At 35.3% G+C, this 20,619-nt stretch overlaps 1 protein-coding gene across 1 annotated transcript in view; it reads left to right on the forward strand.

Annotated features, from left to right (window-relative positions):
- CRPPA (CDP-L-ribitol pyrophosphorylase A) overlaps window positions 1–20,619 on the forward strand; it is a 125,188-nt gene that overhangs the window by 70,883 nt on the left and 33,686 nt on the right. Inside the window, exon 9 of the mRNA XM_061469227.1 lies at window positions 1,889–2,017. Coding sequence (XP_061325211.1) covers window positions 1,889–2,017 — 129 coding nt within the window. The remainder of the gene's footprint in view (window positions 1–1,888; window positions 2,018–20,619) is intronic.

The raw sequence follows: 20,619 nt of genomic DNA on the forward strand, positions 1-20,619 counted from the left end.
ATCTGAACAGTCTAATATAGACTTCTGCATAAGTGGAAAGTTCTTGTCTATTCTTTGATTTCAGGACTTGTAACTTTTTGCTAGCAAGCTGATACTTAAGAGAATCAGTTTTATTTTTCCATCAGATACGCAGCTTCTTTAGTTGTAAAAATGACAGGTGTTACTATTGTGTTTAACCAGCCTGGGGAGAATTGTCCCTGTGAAAGGCTGTGCTTACACTATACGTAATGACTTCTGACCATATTCCCACCTATAAATTGCCGCAGATTTCAAAGTCTGTCCTTTTTCCCGGTGCCTGACTGGAATTTTTTGTGGCATCTGTATGCTGAAGCAGCAGTTGGACTACTGTATCTGACATAGCAGAAAAGGGAAGATTAATGTTACAAGAGAAATAGGAAGCACAGAGGTAAACTTCATGCAATTACTTGTCAGTATCAAACAATTATCCTCTCCAACTCTAACAAGAAGAATCGTATTCTTAAACTGACATTACTTTTCTGAGTAATACATGCTCACATTTGTAGATTTTCTTCTGTTGTTCTTATTACTTAAGCTTAGAAAGAGAAGAATGCTAGTACTTCAGCTCTGTAGTTGCCATTATTTGCATTTCACTACAAAATTAAGTTTGAGTAAAATATCTTTTTAAAGCTGTGGAACAGGTTAATGGCAAATAGGTGTTAGGTCATATTCTCTCAGAATAATAGGTGTTAATATTTCTTATAATTAGCTGTAAATGAGCATTACTTAGCATTGATTTGGGTAAAATTAAAAATAATGAGTGTGTGAAATTAAGCTCTGCCTGCATAGTAGAACACAATAGCTTTGCTCCTGGTGAATGTGCACTTAGACAGTAAACATCTTTTTAAAAGTGTTGCCAGGGAAAATGAGTAAAAACCTATTATCTGTCAGGATAAATTGAATATAATGTACAAAAAGAAATACTTTTCCCAAGCACAGCTCTCTGGAGCTCCTGCCTCTCTGTAATACTTACAGATATCAGTGGAATTGTTCATCCAGAAAAATATTTTCTTTCTTTTAAGGCGAAAGGTATTTCAGCTATTGATGCTGAAACTTCATATGTCCATATCATCCTGCATAATTTTGATTTCTGGAGTTAATAGAAACTTCATCAATTAAACTGTTTAAACTGAGGAACACGTAAGCCTTGGGAAAGGGTTGTGCTAGTTGATACCTTCCTGGAGATACCAGTTCAGCTTCTCAAACCCACTGTGTGCAGCATCTCTGCTGGATACAAGACCTGCCTTCCCCTGCCCAAGAGCTCAGGAACCTGTAGTGCAGATACAGTCTTTGCATCTTCTTAACTTAGTCAACAGGAAGCAAAACTATTCTTTTGAATAGTTCCTGCTTTTGAACTTGCAATGTTATCTTGAAATTAATCTAGTTTAGGCGACTAATATGCTATACTGAAAAAGTAGTAAATTCAAAATAAATCTTTAAAGAATGCAGTTCCACTTTGAAACCTTGAAGATGCTTAAGAAAAACACCTCTATTTCTCCAGTATTGTGAGAGTAAATAAAAAAAAAGGACGAAAAAACCTTGAAAGTTAGAGCTTCAAAAAGAATGTTTGGTTTTTGATGTAATTAAGTATTTTTAATATGCAATTAGAACATTCTCTTCTGATGTGTTCTGGCTTATTGGTTCACTGTGCTTTGGAAAGAAATAATTTTCATGTCACTAAATATGTAACTAGTGGAATTCAATGGTAATAAAAGCTAACTAAGACAAACCTTTGTTAGCCTGTATTTTTATGTGTGCTTAACACATAAAAATGAGATACTAAAAACTGGCTGTCTAAAATAGTGCACTATGGAAAAAGCAGATTTATTTTTTTCATTTTTTTTTTAATTCTTTATTTCTTCCTCTTAAGGTGCACTTGGGTGTTTCAGAAAATACTTCTTGCAGTATTGGTATGGAAGAACTAACTAGGATCAAGAAATTTGCAAGGGAAGTGAAAAAGAAAAATGTTTTGCTTTATGGAATCCTTTTTCAATATAAGGTATGTAATTTTTTCTACATGAAAATAGTCTTTTCTGATTTATATGATTAATGATAGAATCTTCATTTAAAACAAAATCAAAGGGAAATAAATAAGACATGAAAAAAGGTTCTTTTTTTGAAGATACTTGCCTGTTCATGTTCAAAATTCAGAAGAGCCTGTAGTTATGGGCAAAAACGCAAGCATTTTGATTAGAGAGGTATAAATGGTAAACATTTTTTGAAGCACACAAAAATGTTCTGTCCTTTTTTCTGTTTGCTTTTCTGCTCTGAAACTTGCTTTTTGCAGCATTAAAAAGTAAAAAATTAAAAAATAGTAAAAGTACATTTTATCAGTGGTTCTGCAGAATTTTACGTTCCTCATCAAAACAGTGTTTGGTATTCAGGTGGCAGAAAGGGCATGGCATATAGGTGTTGAAACAGTGTCGATCTCTGCAATAGCAGCAGATCGCCTCAGCTGGAGGCACAAAGGGTTAGCACTCCAGCATCCTTTGTACTGACACTTATTTAGTTAAACCATTTTGCCTGGGAATCATGTTCTGCCAAAATGAAAAGCGGGCTGCCTTTTCCTCCCGTGCGGGTACAGTCTTTGCAGCTTCTTAACTTAGTCAACAGGAAGGGAGAAGTTCGATATTCAATGTAAATTTTGATAAAGAGGAATAAATGTAATCTGGACTGTTTTTTCTTCAGGATTTTTTTTTTTAGGCTTTTGGGTTTATATCTAAATGATTTAAAATGATTATAGTTATATACCTTCTTCTGGTATACCAAAGACTTGATTTTTCCCTCCAAATTCTGTGGCTTTATTGAGATCAATGACTATCAATACCTATCAGTTTATGCTTTTGCAGACTTACGATGCCAACAGAATACAGATAATGCTATTGTGTGACATTAGTTTGTCTCTTGTTTGTATGACATACAAGGGCATACAGTTGTTTTCAATCTTTTCTCTGGTACTATCAAACTCCATTTTTTTTCCAGAGTGAATTCTGGTTTCCTTGGTAAAAATAATTTGAATTATTATTGAAACGTAGTTCTAGGAGGCACATTATCATGGTAATGTTGCAAAGATTGCTTTAGTGTAGCTATAATTTTTTTTTTTTTAAACTTAATTGGGTGTGTATATGATTTTTTTTTGTAAATAGATCAAATATACAAATGTGGAAAACAACAGTTAGTAAAGCTGACTGGAAAATAAGGAAAAAGTTTTCTAATCTTCAGTGGATTTTTGTGACTATGGCAACCAAACATCTTATGAATGACAGGCATGTGTAACAACAGTATGGGATCTGAATGAAATTCTTGATCCTTGGAGGTGAAAGAATTGTAGCAGAATGCTGCTTCTATTTTTTGAAAATAAAAACCTAGAATGATTATGTAACATCACTGCAGGCAGAGTTACCTTTTATTAGCAAGGAAGAAGTATTATATAGTCAAACACTTCACAAAGTAAGTAAATTACTAGCTATCTTGTTTTAAAGTGGCTTTAAAACATGTCTTGCTTACAAAGATGGGAATAGAGTCCTGAGTTCCTGCTTATCCGTGTTTTGATAGATGATTGACAAGTAGGTTATACAGACAATGTGTATATATGTGATATATGTATCAAGTTTTCTTTTGGTTGTAGATCTGCAAAAAACATAATCGTTTCTAGACCTATGGAAAGATTTGACATATGAATCTAGAAATTATAAAACTGAAACTTTATTGCTTGTCTGGAGAAAAGGGGGGGGGCACTATGAACAAAAGCAATTCATTAAGAAAAGGAATATTCCAAAAGTTTTGGTTGTTTATTTTTTCTGTGGGGTTTTTTTTTCCTTTTTCTTGTCGTTGTTGTTTTGGTTTGTTTGTGTTTTTTGGTTTTGTGTGTTTTTTTTTTGTTTTGGTTTTGTTTTTTAAATTCCAAAGCATGATTTTGGTCACCTAGGTATTTTTCTTTTAGGGCAACCTATTAGCCAGCAGGTGAATCCATAGGTGAATTACATGCTTGAGGATAGAAAGGTGAATACAGATGATGGGGGGTCCATAGGAAGTGGAAACACAGAAAGCACCTGCTGTGTAACGCAGGATACTCAGCCCATTGTCACAATAACTTCTGTCAGTATCTGTTTTCCAGAGGTCTCTGAAAGCTATAGTTTATTTCAGGAAAAGAGTGATGACAGATTACCTTACAGAGCTTCCCACTAGCTGACAGGTTTATATCATCGCTACCAGACATGTAGTTGATATATACAAACAGGGATAAAATGTAAGGAATGAGGAATTCATTGAGACAACTGATCATGGTAATGCTGAGGTGAAGTTATTTTACATTTAGAAGGGTTATATGATGAAGTGAGTATGATGATATGTTACTATAAAACAATATGGAGGCCCTCTTTTAAGATTCTGCATTAGAAAAGTGAATTTGTTGAAATAAATATTGTTGCAGATACATAGTTGGTTTTTAGGCTTTGGAAGTGGAAGTGAAATATTTTTGGAACCTAGGAGTACATTTTTGACAGTATCGGAGGAAATGTGAAGCCCGAAGTATGTCTTCATTTTAATTTCTTAAATGCAGTGTTTATTTGGTATATAGAAAGAGGTATCAAGTATTTCTGTGAATATTTGATACTCCAAGAAGCTAATCAGGAGAATTAAAGGAAAAGGTGTTAATGTGCTTTATAAATAACCTGCTTTGTACCTCCCATTTGCTCAAAATGTGTGCCTGTTCACACCTTGTACACAAATAATTATTTCGCTTATAAGCATCATGCATGGAATACAGATTACTGATACTGATTGAAAGGTTGGATCCACTTCATAATAGCTATAGTTTGCATCCTGAAGGTATTGTTGTTTTAAATGTCACTCATGAAAATATTTTCAAAGAGTTCTTTTTTAAAACAGTTCCTACATTTCTATGTTTTTAGAAATTGTTTATGTGTTCAAAACACAGAGAGGAAGGAGTATTTGCTAAATTCCAGAGTCTGATCTTGTAGAGTTAGCTTTTAAGGGGGTTTCAGATGAGTTGAAGGAAACAAGTGATAAGCAAAGTGAATTAAAAATAGGGAGAAAAAAAGCAAAATTATTCTTAAACAAGGTTTTTCTTAAAAGGGGTGTTAAGAATTGCAAAAAAAAACAATGAATACAAAAGGTAATGTCAAGACATTTTATCCATGCAGGGCTGGAAATATATTAATCTTAAAGCATTGGTTTATGTAATTCAAAATACAAGATTTGGGAGGGAATCTCAGCTGCATGCGGTAGTTATTGATCTGTGTTCTGAGCAATAGAATAATACTGAGCATGGGCCTTGGCCTCACAAACACACATGCATTGCTGCCTTTAAGCATATGGTAGGTAGTTTTATGGGTTTATACTTGAATATGACATTAATGCTTTCTAAAAAATGCTATTTTCTCTGTTTAATGCTATTTTTCCTTTTGAAATAATGTCTTATGACTCAATTACAAAAACTAGTCAATACACTTCGAAAATACAAGCAGCATTTCTGCATATTCAGAAGCTTGTAAAGGTTGCAATAATGAAATCTTGGTCTAGAAATTTCAGTAATAAATTTATTACATTTCACAGAGAATAAAAAGGAACAATTCTCATCCAAAATAAAGCATGCATGGGTGGACATAGGAAGTCACAGAAAGCTTAAAATATTAAGTAATACTAATATATCTTGGTTATAGAACTATATTAATTTTAAATAATCCTACTTCAGAAAGGCACTGACAGAATGTTAGGGTCAGAACAGCAAGTATGTGCTAAGGCTTGCTTGGGGTAAGGTGGCCCCATATACTTTTGCCTCTGAAATCGCTATTTGATTTAGGTAAAGGAACTATTCACTGACAGCCAGAAAAATCAGAGTCTGTACTCTAATAAGAGACAAATGATATGATAGAATAATTACGAAGCTGCTTAAAACTAGGAGGAAACTAACTGTGGGTGATTTCTAATGCAAACATACTGGGCATTTATTGTACTCTTTAAGACTTTATGAATACAAGAGGCCCATATACAGTATGCTTGATGGCTCAAGAAACGAGTGCTAAATATATTTTCTGTCTGGCTTGGTAGACCAAAAAGGTAAATGCTTACAGCTTTCTTTTTCATCAAAGATCCCTTAAAAATAGTATTAAGTGCAGACATTAAGGCAGTGGTTCTCAAAACAGGGATCACACCCCTGAATGAGATCATCCAAGTGGCAAAGTAGAAAGTATTTTGGCAACCAGTAGTAGAGATAAGGAGCTTGAAGGGCAAATGAGGTAAAATCACAAACTAAAAGTTTTGTAATTGTAGAAAATAAATGAGTCATACTCTCCATGACCCCTCCATGCTTCTCAATCTAATAATCAACATAGAATTGGTCAAATGACTGTAATCTGATTAGAATGAGTGGGATGCTGCCTGGAGACCTCTCTCTTCTCAACATGACACTTTTGATTTCAATTGCAATAACATAATAGACTGTAATGGATCTGGAAACCTACATCTATTCATAGAAGTCCTTAATGCCAAATAATTACTGTCTAGTATTTTCAAGAGCCAGAAATTGAACTTCTGAGTATCATGATCCTGTAGACTATTCACTCTTTCATCAAGGAAAATTGGGGAAATGAGTGATGAGCCAGAGTGATGTTGCTTGCACAGTGTGTGACAGAGAGGGAAGTGACATCCAGTTTGAAACTTTCTACATGAGTAACCTCATAGAAATCAGTTTATTAATACAGAGGACAACTGGTCATTCAGTAAAACCAGAGACTGATATTTATGAAGACTGGACACTGTTTAATCCTTACTTATTGCTACCATTTGTAATTAGTCATGCATATTTTGAAATAGTTAGAACTGACACGATGAAAAAGGTTTATAGACACTGACTTCTAAAATAAAACTACAAGTAACTCTTTATGAAATTTTCAGTGAATAAAAGATACAGAACTGTGGGTTCTATTAACTTGATACTCAAGAATTTAAACATAAAACTATCCCATTCCCTTGGAAATGGCTGACACAAAAATAGTAAGATCTCTCATAAAGGACAAAAGGCCATATCGCCTTTTAATGCCCCCCCCCCCCCCAAGATGGCAGCATAATTCATGGAATTAAAAGTTTATAGGTGTTATTTTGCATAGATCAATTTTTAGATCTTCAGTAATTTCATCAATATTTATCTTCATGTTTGAATTTTTCAGTTGGGTGAATATTATTTGAAATAGTCATTTGCTTTGATTAAAAGGATTGTGCATTCACAGAGAAGAATCAGTATGTTCTGTCAGTATGGGGTTCTCACACACACGAACAATTGGAGATAATTTTGTGACCCTCCTTGATAGTTTTGTCTTTCATTTTGTTTAGAAATGTCCAACAGGTTGTGGCTTATTCATACGTTTTACTGTGTGAATGTGTGGAAATTTTAACAGGTGTTATTCAGGAAGTGTATGATCACAAACATTGGTCCATCTGGTTGATTTGATCATCGGAATTTTTTTGTCTGTCAGACTTGCTGACATGAAAACACATTTAGAGGAACTTATGAAAATAGCACATTTTTTAAATATAGATTTAGTCACACTGTTGAGAACAGCTGCCTGTTAGCACAACATATTTCTATAATTTTTACATCTTAGTATCCAAATTGTTGGAGGTTCCCTTAAGATTTCTGTCAGTGAAATATTTATATTGCTTAACTACAGAAAATCAGTTCTAAATATAACATTTGAAAGACAGAAAGCTGAGTACTTCCGAAGAAACACTTCTATATGTGAATATTTTTTTCTGCTATTTAATATATAGGGAAATAGTAAACTGGCTAGGTGTCTTTTTATTTTGAACTGAAAACTGTTTGATCAAACCAGCCTTCGGCATCTATTTTGTACCATTCAAAACATGTCAAGAAGTTAAGAAGGTCACATCTCTGAAACATTAGTCAATTAAAAAAAATACATTAATTCCGAGTTAACCAAAATGTTGGTTAAACTTTAGGCTTTGAGTCAGGAAAGATCATAAATATCTGAGCGTTAAATTATTTAACACAAAACTTGGAAATCTCACTTTTGCTTGAAATGCTTTAGTGTGTACCATTGCACAGCTGTGTGCCTGTACTACCTCTGATTTTAGTGGATATACTGAGGCCTGATACTGGGTTATATTGGTCAACACATGATTGTTCTTATTTTTTTCAGGGTTTTAGTGTGTCTACCTTGAATGCATACATATGTGCTCTTAATTGCTTATTTTCTCTCGCTTTCTGCCTCTGTTGTTCTCTCTCACTTGTTTTACCTTGTTTCCCCTCAAGTCCTCTTCCTCCCCAAGCCAAAACAAGAAATAAATTAGTGGGTTTGTTACAACTGTGCAGTTTTGTACTAAAGGTACTCAAATAAGTGTTTCCACAAAGTAATTTTGCAATGCAGTACCAAATTCCCAGTAAGAGGGAGATGAGCTTTTTTAGAAAAATAATTGGTAACCTTTGGGATTTTCATTAAATAACTGTAAAGGTTTGTATCAGAGAAAGGTCAGAAAGTTGCTTAATTTGTCTCTGCTATTACAGCTTCTAGGAGTTTATCAAGCTGCACAGAAAATGATGAGATTAATGTTTTATGCCTTTTATACATGACCTTTTTAAACTTATTTCAGCTATTGAACTTATAATTGGAGAAATCAGAGTTCTCCCACCACCTTGTCAGCCAAAATGATTAAGGCATGTAGACTTATCTTAAAAGTCATGTCTTCATAAAATAGTCTTTAAACTTCCTTGCTTTTATAGCCAGTTCAGCCATTCTGGAGATGTTAGTCAATGAAAGTTGCCAGTTGTTAGCTTTGTGGATATTTTAATTGTATAAAATAATAGTATGGAGTGGAATTTTGGGGAACAAGTGGATTAAAGGTGAAATGCTGAGCTCTAGAGGAAAGAAAAATATGTAATATACAATACAGCAAAAACAAAAGTTTGTGTGTATTAAGTATGCTAGATACTTCAGTGTGATAAGAAACACTGAATTGGAACCACTTGCAAAAACAAATACGATGAGCATCAAATCAGAGTTTCATCTTCAAATCTGTTAGTATCAGTTATTCTGACTTTTTTTTTTTTTCCATCTTATGAAAGCTTTGATGTTGACCTGCTATCTCTAATGGAAACAAACATTTAGGATGAAAGGATTTTGACACAAGGTTTTGTTTGCAAACAAACTGCTTTTAACTTCTTTTTTTCCATTGCTAGGTTGCCTGACAGAAACCTGTGAAGTCCATTATATCTGTTTATGGACAGTTGCACTTTAGAATTGTTAGTGCTGCAATTCTTGACTTAAAGCAGCGCTTGCACTCTTTTACTGTTTAACTCTTTTACTGGGCATCAAAAATTAGTCTTCTCGCCTTGCTTACATGCTGTCCCCCAGAAGTGTCATTTAGCAGGTAACCGAAGTACATATAGTACAGAGTACATCTGGGTTTTTTCCAGCTTAGCTGTTGAATACGTAAAACAACAGTAAGAAGGAAGCTTACTAAAATTGTTGTGTGTGCTTAAGAGGCATTTGTTCTGATGTTAGTTTCCTAATTATCTTTTGGATTTTGGATGCACTTTTTTAGTGCAGATAACTTTTTCCAGTTTCAGTGCAAAGTTTAGTTTCATAGCTGAAGTATTAAACAGCTCTGAAACAGTTTATCGACTCAGTGCTAGTTTGGCTGGTAATATAAACGTTGATTAGTATTTTACTGTTGGGATATATTCTCTGAAAGATGTGTTTTTTACTGCCATATAGGTTTTGTATTAATCATACAGCAAAGCTATGTAACGAACTGTTCAGGGTTTCTGCTGGCAAAGATCGGTACTTTCTGCTTCATTAATTTACTTGCATCCAATGTTAAAGATACCAGTTGTGCATTTTTAGGACATTTTCATCACTGTCTTACCAGAAAAATCTACAGAGTTCTTCAGCCCGTAAAACACAGGGAGATATCCCCATTGTTAGTAACTGAAACTATTCTATGGCTTGTCCTGCAGTCCTCAAGTTATGGTAGCTCCTAAAATTTGTGCAGCAGAGGCAGTGGCCATCAAAGCTATATTTGGAGTATTAATTTGCATTTTCACCCTCTCCTGCTGTTTACAAACAGAAGTGAAGTCATCCAGCCCCAGGCTGACTTTGGGGGATTTCTTTACAAGGGTTGGAAGCAGTACTTGAGGTTTTTGAATGCATTTGAGATACTAAACCCCAAATATTTGTTGCTTATATCAGGTTGTTCATATGAAAGTCATCCATTATGCAACATGCGCGGTGCTGGAGTATATAAAAATTTGATATTGCACTTTATGACAAAAGCCCCATGATATTAAGAACGAAAAATGCCATTTATTCCCCAATCACAGCCCAGCCATCAGGTCCCAGTGAACTTTTAAAAATTGTTTGGGAAGATCAAAATAAAACATAACAGACATTTTGGATTGAAAATATCAGAAAATCAGAAACTTTTTAGTTTATTAAAAATAAAGTCTGTTTTCTCATAACTGAAACACTAAGAAATTATAAACCTGCTTTTGTTACTCTAGATATTTCTCACTGTGTATTCTCATTGTGTTCAAATGAGACTGCTTCTCTTTTTGATTCTGAGGTTTAAGAAATGTGAATTAATCCAGCCCCCATTTAATTTCTTTTGTTATACTAGACTGCACCAAGATTTTTCATTGAATGAAAGATGATCCTTACCTTACCTTTGCTATTCACGCTTTATTATTCACAGTGCAGTCATATACTTCTCAGAATAATCTTTATAAAACAATTCAAGCTCTTCCATCCTCCCTTTGTATAATACCCTGTCTATCCTAGCTCCTTTGTGCACTTAAACACTTTTGAGATTTATACAACTATATCATCCACCTGCCTTACCTGGAAATGTCTGCCTTGATGCATCCCAGGTTTGGGTTTCTTTTTTGGGGTGGGCTTTATTATGCTACAATGTATTACTATCAAAGATGGCCATAACAGATCAGATCAGAAGTTTTTCTAGGCCATTATCTTGTGTCCAAGAGTATCTGTAAGGAAATGCTGAGGAGAGAATCAGATCAGGGCAAGCATATATGGCACTCCCATTCTCTCCCTATACTCAATTATTTTTAACTTGTTTCCTGAGCCAGAGCTGTTTGCTATGGAAGTATTAGCCCTAAAAGATTTCTCATATATGCTCTTGTCTAGACCTCTGAGGTCCATGTAAACTTTCATCATCAGCTGCATCCCCTAACGAAAAACTATGTAGACTAGAAAACAGAAAGGGATGGTTCTTCAAAAATTAATGTCCTAATCACAGGGTCTTGCTTCTGAGCAGCAATGGTCTGCTGAGGTCCCATCATTTAAATTGTGAAATACATATGCATTATTTTACATTCATTTATAGTAAATTTCATTTTCCATTTTATTGCCTAGTTACTCAGTTTATAATGGTTTCTTTGCATTTCAGTCAGCAGTACCCTAATGAACTTCATATCATAAGCAAAGTCATATTATTGCTTGCTCATTTTTCCTGTTCATTTATGAATGTGTTGAACACAGATCCTATAGCAGATCCCATCTGATTTATGCAGGTCCTACTCTTGAGAACTGACCATTTACTTCTATGCTCTCCATTTTGTCTTTTGAGTAAGTATTTATCTATGTCAGGACTTCTGTCTTACATCATGGCACCTTATTTTTCTTAAAAACCTTTGGCAAAGAATTTTGTTGAATTTACTGGGCTTTCTAAAACTTTCAGTCAACTGTCACCCATTCCTTCAAAGAAATCCAGTAAAACTGCAAAAAAGAAACAGCCGTTGACACTACCATCATCTTTAACTTCCTCTTTGCTATTACTATCCACTATTTAATTTTATGTTAAATTGCCTGATAAAGGTGTATGGCATTTTCTTCTGTAGTCTTTGTATTTTGCCAGATTTTTCTTGTTTTAAATTGACAATTACTACTATCCAGTCTATCCATGCCCACTAAGGCAATTTTTAAACTAGAGTTTATGCACCACTGTTAGGAACTGAGCTTCAGAACTGTTGGGTGAACGCCGTATAGTCCTGAGGATTTGTTAAATTCCTTTCTTTAATTTCTTCCATACCGCTTCTATAGTAGCTGCAGTTTTACATGTTATTTGTCTGTTAACAAAGAGGGATCCAGCATATGAATTTCCCTACACTAATTAAAAGAATTAATTTAGTTTCCTTGCATTCACTGTACACACTGATCATCCATTGGCCCTACGGGCTCTCTGGCAACATCCATTGGCTTTATGCTTTCAATATGGTCATCCTGGCAAGCTTCCGTATTTCCTGCGAGGATTTTCTCTTAGGTGCTCATTTACCTTCTTTTTAACAAGTTTCCTCAATTTGTTGTTATGTAGTTTTCATTTCTGTCCCTTTGTCATTTTATATTTAGTGTGTATAATCCAGGCTCTTCCTTAGCTTTGATCCATTCTATATGCTAAATACAAAATCTAATACAAAACATCATTTCTTCATGTGTTAGTTTGATTTTCCTAGTACCTCATCCTCACCCCTTCATCTGTTATCTGTTCTGTTTTTTGTCTCAGTCTGTGACGATGCCCTTTTTTTTTCTTTGGCTTTTGATCATGGATCTTTCAGAAGCAGGATCTTGACTGTTCTTATAGCTGCACTACCTGATTCTTGTTGCAAGATTTCGTATATTTTGACCTGTTTCTTTTCTGGTTACTGGAATAGGAAACCAATCCTTTGGTTCTGTTTCTCCTCTACTATCTTCTTCCTTTTTATGCTTTGTCTTTATTGTCCTGTACTTCTGTGGATTATTCTGCTCCTACTGAGGCCTGTCACCCTGGATTTGTTATTCAGCAGATGTTTGTGAATTTTGTCTTGTCTAGACAGGCCTTTTTCTTTCTTCATTCACAACCTCATGACATAGCTGAATCTCCCCTTTTGAGATTACTAGCACAGCATATTTTGTTGCATACTGACCACCTTTCAGCTTCAGTAAGTGTTTCTTTTTACTATGTGGGTATTGTTTTAATTTCCTGTGTATCTCTTGTCTTTATAGAGAAATGTTTAGAGTACATTCATATGCAAGCTCTCCTGATGTCTATGAAGAGCACCTAGTGTGCTGTCTTGTCTCTCTCAGCCATGGTTTCTCATCTGGCCGTTTGCCTCACATTACCTATTCAATTACTGCATGCAGAGGTGAAAGTATGCTTTTGCTCCTTCAGCATTGCTTACCCATATTCAGACTAAGCAGTTCACAGACCTTGCTGCAAGGTCTTGAGCATCTAATCACACCAACCACCAAGCAAGAGACAAGCAAATTTGCTTACAGCCAATACATGTGTTATCCTTACTAAGGTAAGGCCAGAACAATCTCTAAGTACCTTCTGCTGCTTGCCTCTGGTTGCTGAGAGCTATTTACTTTTTAACATTTAAAGATAACAGTAGCAAATCTTGTGGCATTTTTATCTTGCTAGTGTTAAGTCTCAAAATATTTCTGCTGGCTTTCATCTAAATATGTTTTGGAACATCTTGGTATGCAGATATGCTCGTATTTTGATACTGTAAGATGTGTAGTGTTTGAAGTTGAATTTAACTCTGCTGTGAAAAGTCTCTGAAGACATGGAAAAGCATGAATTTAGGATTAACAGAGGTAGAATGAGGTATTTTTATACTTTATGAAAAAATACTGTAATGCAGAGAGACATGTCGATCATAGGAAACTGCCACTGGGTAGTTATTTTCATCTGAATCTTGTTGTGAAGTGTCTTCTGAAAGTTATTTTCCCATCGTATGCTTGGATTAAAATGGTGACAGGAAAATGTCACCATTATAGAATTTCCAGCATTTGTAATCTGAGCTAATTATGTTTGATTTTAAAACATTCTTTGAGCTGTTGTTTTCCTAAGCCAATTTTTATTCATCCTCCTAAGTAATATTGTAACTAGGTTCCAAGCCTTACAGTGTCATTTTCCACTAGCTCAGAAAGTCATACTTTCTATTGAGAGGCAGAGCACATTATTTCACAGTGTGCATAAATAAATCCACTTGATTTATAACTGTTTTGATCTCTGAAGTTTCCACCAAGCAGAATCTTTTTAAAAATTGGGTTGTTTACATTTGAGTTTGAGTCAACCTGTGTGGTACTGGCAGCAACACAAATGCTCATTTTTGCAGAGCCTCTGCCTTCAGCTTTTTCCCTGACTCAGTTTTTTTTTATTCTCATGTAGAAATGTACTCAAATATCTCTCACTTGTGTATTTAATTCCAGTGTTCCGTGCTTCGATCTGTCAGACCAGGTGCTGAATTTTTGTGGGCAACATTTTCAGCAAAACATCTGAGAGACAGAGATAATGTCTCTGTCTCTACTTAATATCTCTACTTAATCTCTACTTAAATGACAGCAGTAAAATGAAGTACGCTTTGTAACAAAGACTACACGCAAACTCACTCCCTGAGACCACTCATTCCCTGAGCTGTGGAATTTTAGAAACTGCTCCCTGTTCTCTGAGATCTTTCATTATCCAAAATAAGGTAAAATGCCTTCACAGAGCTTTCCTTTGACCAGATCAGATACCAGTTCCATAGTTAAGCTTTTGATTTGTGTCCTCAAAGTGTGCTCTGTGCTTGCAGCGCGCAGGCACAAAGATTAGTTCATGGAATTATGGCAGTGCTATCATTACGAGCTCATGGAGCTTGTGAACTAATACTGTTGGTGTTGTCAAAAGGGACAGCATGTGGCTTTTCCTCTGAAACTGAAAGCAACCTTCCTTCCCCTTCTGATTCTGCTGGTGGAGGAAGAGGGGAAGTTAGTTCCTTCTGTAAAAGGTAAACTACTTCTTTCAAGGACCACCCTGTCTGGATCAGGGTGAAGATCCATTTCTCGTCCTGGCTCCTCGTAGTGTGCACCTGTTCCTTTTTGTGTAGGTAAGAAAGTTAATTTTGAACATTTTCCCGCCTCCTCTACTAGATGGATATGTTACACAGTGACATAACTTTTGGAGGTTTAAGTCCTTGTTATGTGAAGTATGGGATAACTGAGCGAAACATGAGACAGTAACCCAGAGCAGAGATGAAGCATCCTGAATTCTGTTTCTAAAAGCAGTGGCAGTAGCTGAGGAGGACTGCCCTTGGTACTTTGTGTTTGGGCAGAAGAAAAATTGAAGCAAAGGTTATTGATACTTCAAAGTTTGACATCCATAAAAACATCCATAGAATGCTCCAGATGCTTGCATTAGACAACGTTACTGTTATTTTACTTCCTGACAAATAATTAACATGCTGAAAAGATTACAGCCTAAAATAATTACATTTCTGCAAAGAGACTGAAATACTGAAGTTCAAATAAATGCACAGTACTCCAGATAAACCTTGCTGATTTTGATTTTGAGAACATGTTCAACAGTGGTTGGTATGAAGGGTCTAGTTACATGAAAATCTGAATGGAAAGAGTTTCCAGTGAAAAGTTTGAATTCAGAGAATTTCAAAATTATGCCAGTGAAGCATACTGTGTTTGCTGTAGATAAAATGTTTTATGCTAAAAATATTCTTTAAGTTTTATTATCTACACTTGTAATACTATTAAAATCCCATTAGGGAATGAGGGCCTATGAGGAGAGGTGTTTTAGGATAGGAAACAATTTTCTTGACGTATTTTTTCAAGCTGCCTGTTGATTTTATTAAGCTGAGCTGAAAATACATCCCTAGGTGAAGCTTAGTGTACCAGCCAATACTTTATTACAGGCACATTTTCAGGAACACAAAGGTAGGTAAGGAAAATTCTTAATGCTGTATGTATAATCTAGTAAATTTTTATACATGTGTTTGATCCCACAGGAGAGGGTGAAGTACATGAAACTCTAAACAGAGCATGATTTTAGGTTGGTCATCATGGGAGACCCATGTAAGGCTGTGGTCACTTCTTGGATTCCACACTTCATCTCTGGCTGGGCAGGTTTGTCCTGATACAAACCATGCTGTGTTCTGTGTGTGCAGAGTGGGTGATCAGTTATAATTACTCTGATGCTGTGATAGGTGTGCAGTTCGGAAACTCTTTACTTCTGGTGAGTGAATTTGAAGTTTCGGTGGGAGTAATTGCTTTTAAACTAATGGATATGCTCAGAGTTACAGTCTGTAAGTGATACCAGCTTAGCTTAGTTTTGAACTGAGAATAAACCTTCAGCAGCTTTAGAAAGGTTTGGGCTTTTTTCCCCCAAACTTTCTGCAACAGGACTTAACTGCTAGATTATTATTAAGAGTTTGCTGGTGAAAACCTGCTTCTGCACAGCAATCTCTGCTTGGTCCTTCTTATGTGCCTGATTTAAAGGAAAGTTTTGTCAGTGCCTTATATATCTGACTCAGGTGTTCTAAAGGTAGTTTGCCCTGATGTGTTTCATGATACAGTGGAACTCAAAAGTAAATCTTAAGCCAATTCACATAAAGCCACACTAAATCCTTGTTTGAAATTTATATTGAAAGTGGCAGTATTGTTTCTATGCCATCTTTCTGTGAGAATAATTTTAACTAGAATTTCTCTACAAGAAGTAGCATGGAGAGTTTTTTTAAATGGAATTATATAACATGTCTTCTGCAGTTCCTGTTTTTAAATATTTTGAAGAGGAGATGAGTTTGTTTATAAAGCTTCAGAATGTTTTGGGGTGATTTACTGCACTGTTTGGGAGCTTCTGAAGTTCCATTAAACATGTTTGTTTCTATGTCAAAATTCCACTTATTAAAGTTTACTCTAAAACTAATTTTAAGTAGTTACCTGTGTTACCAAGTAACAGCTAACCATGCATTTATTGCATCAAGGAGATTTAAGATTTTGCTGTTTAACTTACTGTGAATTCTTACTGGTGTCTCACAGGAAGAGAAGGCAAATGTTACAGTATTGCAAATCTCGCATAAATTTTGCAAAAGATGCAAAATTTGGAAAAGATAACAGTTTAAGTGTCTGTAGTTGCAGCCCCTCAGCTTAACATTCTAGTGACAGCTTAGGTGACTTGATATTTGTTTTATTTTGTTTTGTTTTCCCTGACGATTGAGAACTCCATTTCACTATCTGGAATTATCCAACAAATGTTAATTGCATTGTTTCCTCAAGCTTATTGAACAATTTAAGATTAATTTCCTAGACCTTATTGAACAATTGGCCCAGGGAACTCAGGTGATATCCTCTTTTTCATTAATTCCATCTCTTCCTTTGGTCAAAGTTTTGCTATAAGATACCTTACCACCCTACTTTTGCAGACATTAATTAGAAAATCATGGATTCCTATCACTTGGATAAATTAATTTTCATAAACAATATAATCTCCTTACTGAAATAGTTCATCCCAAGAATAAGAGTGGCAATAACATTCAGTGGTGTAAGAAAGTAGCTGCAGAAAGTTTCTTATTATTCTGATAGAGCTTTTCGTAGTCAAGTTGCATGTCAGACACAGCAGTATCGAACGCATGAGAGCTGTTGGTTCTGTTAGCTGTAGTGATGCTTCTGTTGTGAACAGGGCTTATATGTCTAGTGAAAGTAGAGGTATGACTTCATGTGCCAACAGCTCCTTGTTACTGTCTGTAAGAGCTTGAAATGGGTCTGTTTCAGAAAGAGATGGATTTGACTGTTCAGTGCTGAACAAAATCAGTGGCTATTTTCTTCTTCTGCATATATAGACAGTTAGAAAATAGAGACAGAAAAAATGATCATACAGCCACTTCCACTCTACATACAAAAGTATTCCTTTAAGAGATGTTACTGTCTGCTTTCCTTCTATGTTGATTTTAGTACCTTTATTCATTTTGCATAGGTGACTTGATGTAGCTCATGTTTTGTTTGCCCTTCTATTTCAGGTTTTCACTGCTTAACAAAAAAAATGTTATGTAATTAGCTCTGGTTATTTTTTCCTCTTCTAATTCTTTCTGGTATGAATTAGGCCATTCTCTGCATCTATTCAGCAAGGACGTATTTTGTACTAATTAATGTTACAGCATTAAGAGAAACTGCTTGGAGGCTTACTGGCTCAGTGCCTAATTACCGCCTACATGTTCTTGGTTAAGTGGGATATAAGCAGTATCTTTTCAAAACACACACATAGAAGCATTCAGGTTTATTATTGAAAAGCGACCATTTTCACCACCAGTTGTCTGCCTAAATCACACCAATGTTCCGTTACATCTTATTTCATAAGTCAAGTTCTTTCTTCATGTTGCTTTTTGAAAATGATGTTCACTCTTGCCTCAGATCAAAGCCCATCACAGACTAAATTGCTATAACAGGGCAGACCTAAGCTTTTTCTTCACAAAGTAATGGAATAGGAAATGTATTTTTCAGTAAGTTTTTCCTAAAAAAGTAATAACACTGGTGAAAACATCAAAGTGGGTTTGTTTTTTTTTTCAGCGATCATCAATAGTCTATATTTGATGTAGACACTGGAAAATGTGTAAGAAATTATACAGAATGCTTGTATGAGTGTTTTTTAAAGTGGGGGTGGTTATCCACATGCTGTAAATATGAAAAAGTTGCAAGTTAGAAGTGTTTTCTAGAAGCAGGGTAGCTGCACTTAAGATACTGCTTGACAGGTTAATTAGAGATGTAAAAGACCAGATTCACACAGGACAGGAACATCAGGCAGAGTAGCTCAGAGGCAAGTAGGAGATGAATGTAAAACTGACCCAAAGCTTTCTCACTTTAACATAGAATGCTTTTGTTGAGTAAGATTGGGAAAACTCTTGGCTATGCATAATGAGGGTTCTCTAGTTAAGAAAGGAATGTTGTTACTTGTATAGTTCTCTTAGCAGATGAAAGGAAATTTACTGTATGCAGTGTGATTTGCACTGTGTGGTTTATTTCACTTACTTAGCAAATGCTTGTAGGCCCTGTCCTAACATTGTGTTTTGTGAAAAGTGAGAAAAACCCTGGTTTTATGTTCATTAGGCATACTTTCTTATCTATCAGACTATCACCACCACCTTTGCAGCCGCTATGAAGTGTCCTAGCTTCTGTCCCCTCATAGGGATCCTTGAAAGAGTCTGTGCTGGTGGAGACTCCTTCCAGTCTGAGCCATGAGCTAAGCTGAGATTGGAAGGTACAATAAATGAATTCGATTTTATTTTAAAGTCTTCTTTCCCCATTTTCTTTAATGAGAAAGATAAGCTGAATCCTAGTAGGGAGGGTCAACATAATATCAGGAATATCTTTTTCTCTTTTTTTGTAAGCATTAACCCAGATTTAGACAAGTAATGCAGCTATATAAATATTCTCTCTTGTACATGTGCTGTTGGTGCTAGTGAAAGCAATAGCCCTGAAATTTGCAGACATTTCTCTGTACTCTTCATGGTTTGTTGTTCCTGGGTTCCAGCTTTTGCTGTGGAAGGCTGTCACTTCCACAAAGCTTTGAATAGACCCCACACAGGCTTTGTTTCATTTTTTTTTTTTTTTTTTTCTTTTTACTCTGTAGAACTCATTGCAGGTCATTGCACCCATTTGGTGCTGTTGTACAATGTGTAATAGCTGAGATGGGGTAGAATGATTTTTGTATGCTCACAGTTCCCTTCAGCTTGGGCACCTGGTATGCTTCCAAGAGAGGATAAAGGTAAACCAGACATTTTAATTGGAGAGGGAGAAAGAAGGCAAGACAGAAGTGAACACTGCAAGAGACAAAAAGAAAAAAGTCTGGGAGCAGAGCTTCAGCAAGGAACTTAACTTTTTATGGCATAGACCCAGTTGATCACCAATCCACAATCATTTTATGAGTCCTAGTAGTCTGCAGCACTTGTCAGTGCTATTCCCAATGAATCTTGTGGGCTAAAAAAATGAATAATCATATAGTGTTAAAATGGTTTATGCAGAGGTATCCTGAAATAAGCATCAAAGAGAAACCTTAATTATTTGAGTTCTTACATTTGAGCAAATCCTTGTATTTTAAAATAAAAAATGGATATAGTTAACGGTATATTTCCTCTCTTATTTTCTCAAAAAGTGATCTAATATAAAATTAATTATGAGTTGGCTCAACTGAGTGTAGACCACTGCCTATAACTCTTCTGCTGAGAAAAGGGAAGGCACTGCAAAATCCTCACAATCTCTGAATGGGAAAAGGCTCTTCTACCCCTACTGACAGAATTTGGAAACTCTATCAATAAGTACTTCATAAATATAGATGAAAATACTGCTCACATTTTTAATCTTTCTAGAAGATCTAAGGCATTTAAATTTAAATTTGCAGTTCAGATGATCTATCCCCACTTGGCAACTGTAAAATAGGCCTTCTTTTTAATATTCACTCCAGGGATATAGTGAGCAAAATAAGATTAAAGATATGATTTTAAAATAAGATAGGAGGTTTCTGAGGCTTGTGCTTTGTAGACATGTTTGGAAATACTTGCTCTAATCTACTGAGACAATGTTTTACTACATATGAAAGGTATCTTAAAGGTGTGATTTAGGACAATGAATGTGCATTTTATATAAACACATTTTATCCAGTAAAGACCAAGTATTATCTTGAATTCATTAATTTATTAGCATAACAATAACATAAATCATAGGAAATAGATAATACAGGAGGAGAAAGCCAGGAGGATTATTCACTACAGTCCAGAGGTGAATTATTTTATGTACCAGTGCAGGT

The sequence above is a fragment of the Pezoporus flaviventris genome, unplaced genomic scaffold (genome assembly GCF_033815535.1).
Source record: "Pezoporus flaviventris isolate CSIRO_AGI_PZ_B2104156 unplaced genomic scaffold, CSIRO_AGI_Pfla_v1 ptg000055l, whole genome shotgun sequence".
Lineage (NCBI taxonomy): Eukaryota > Metazoa > Chordata > Aves > Psittaciformes > Psittacidae > Pezoporus > Pezoporus flaviventris.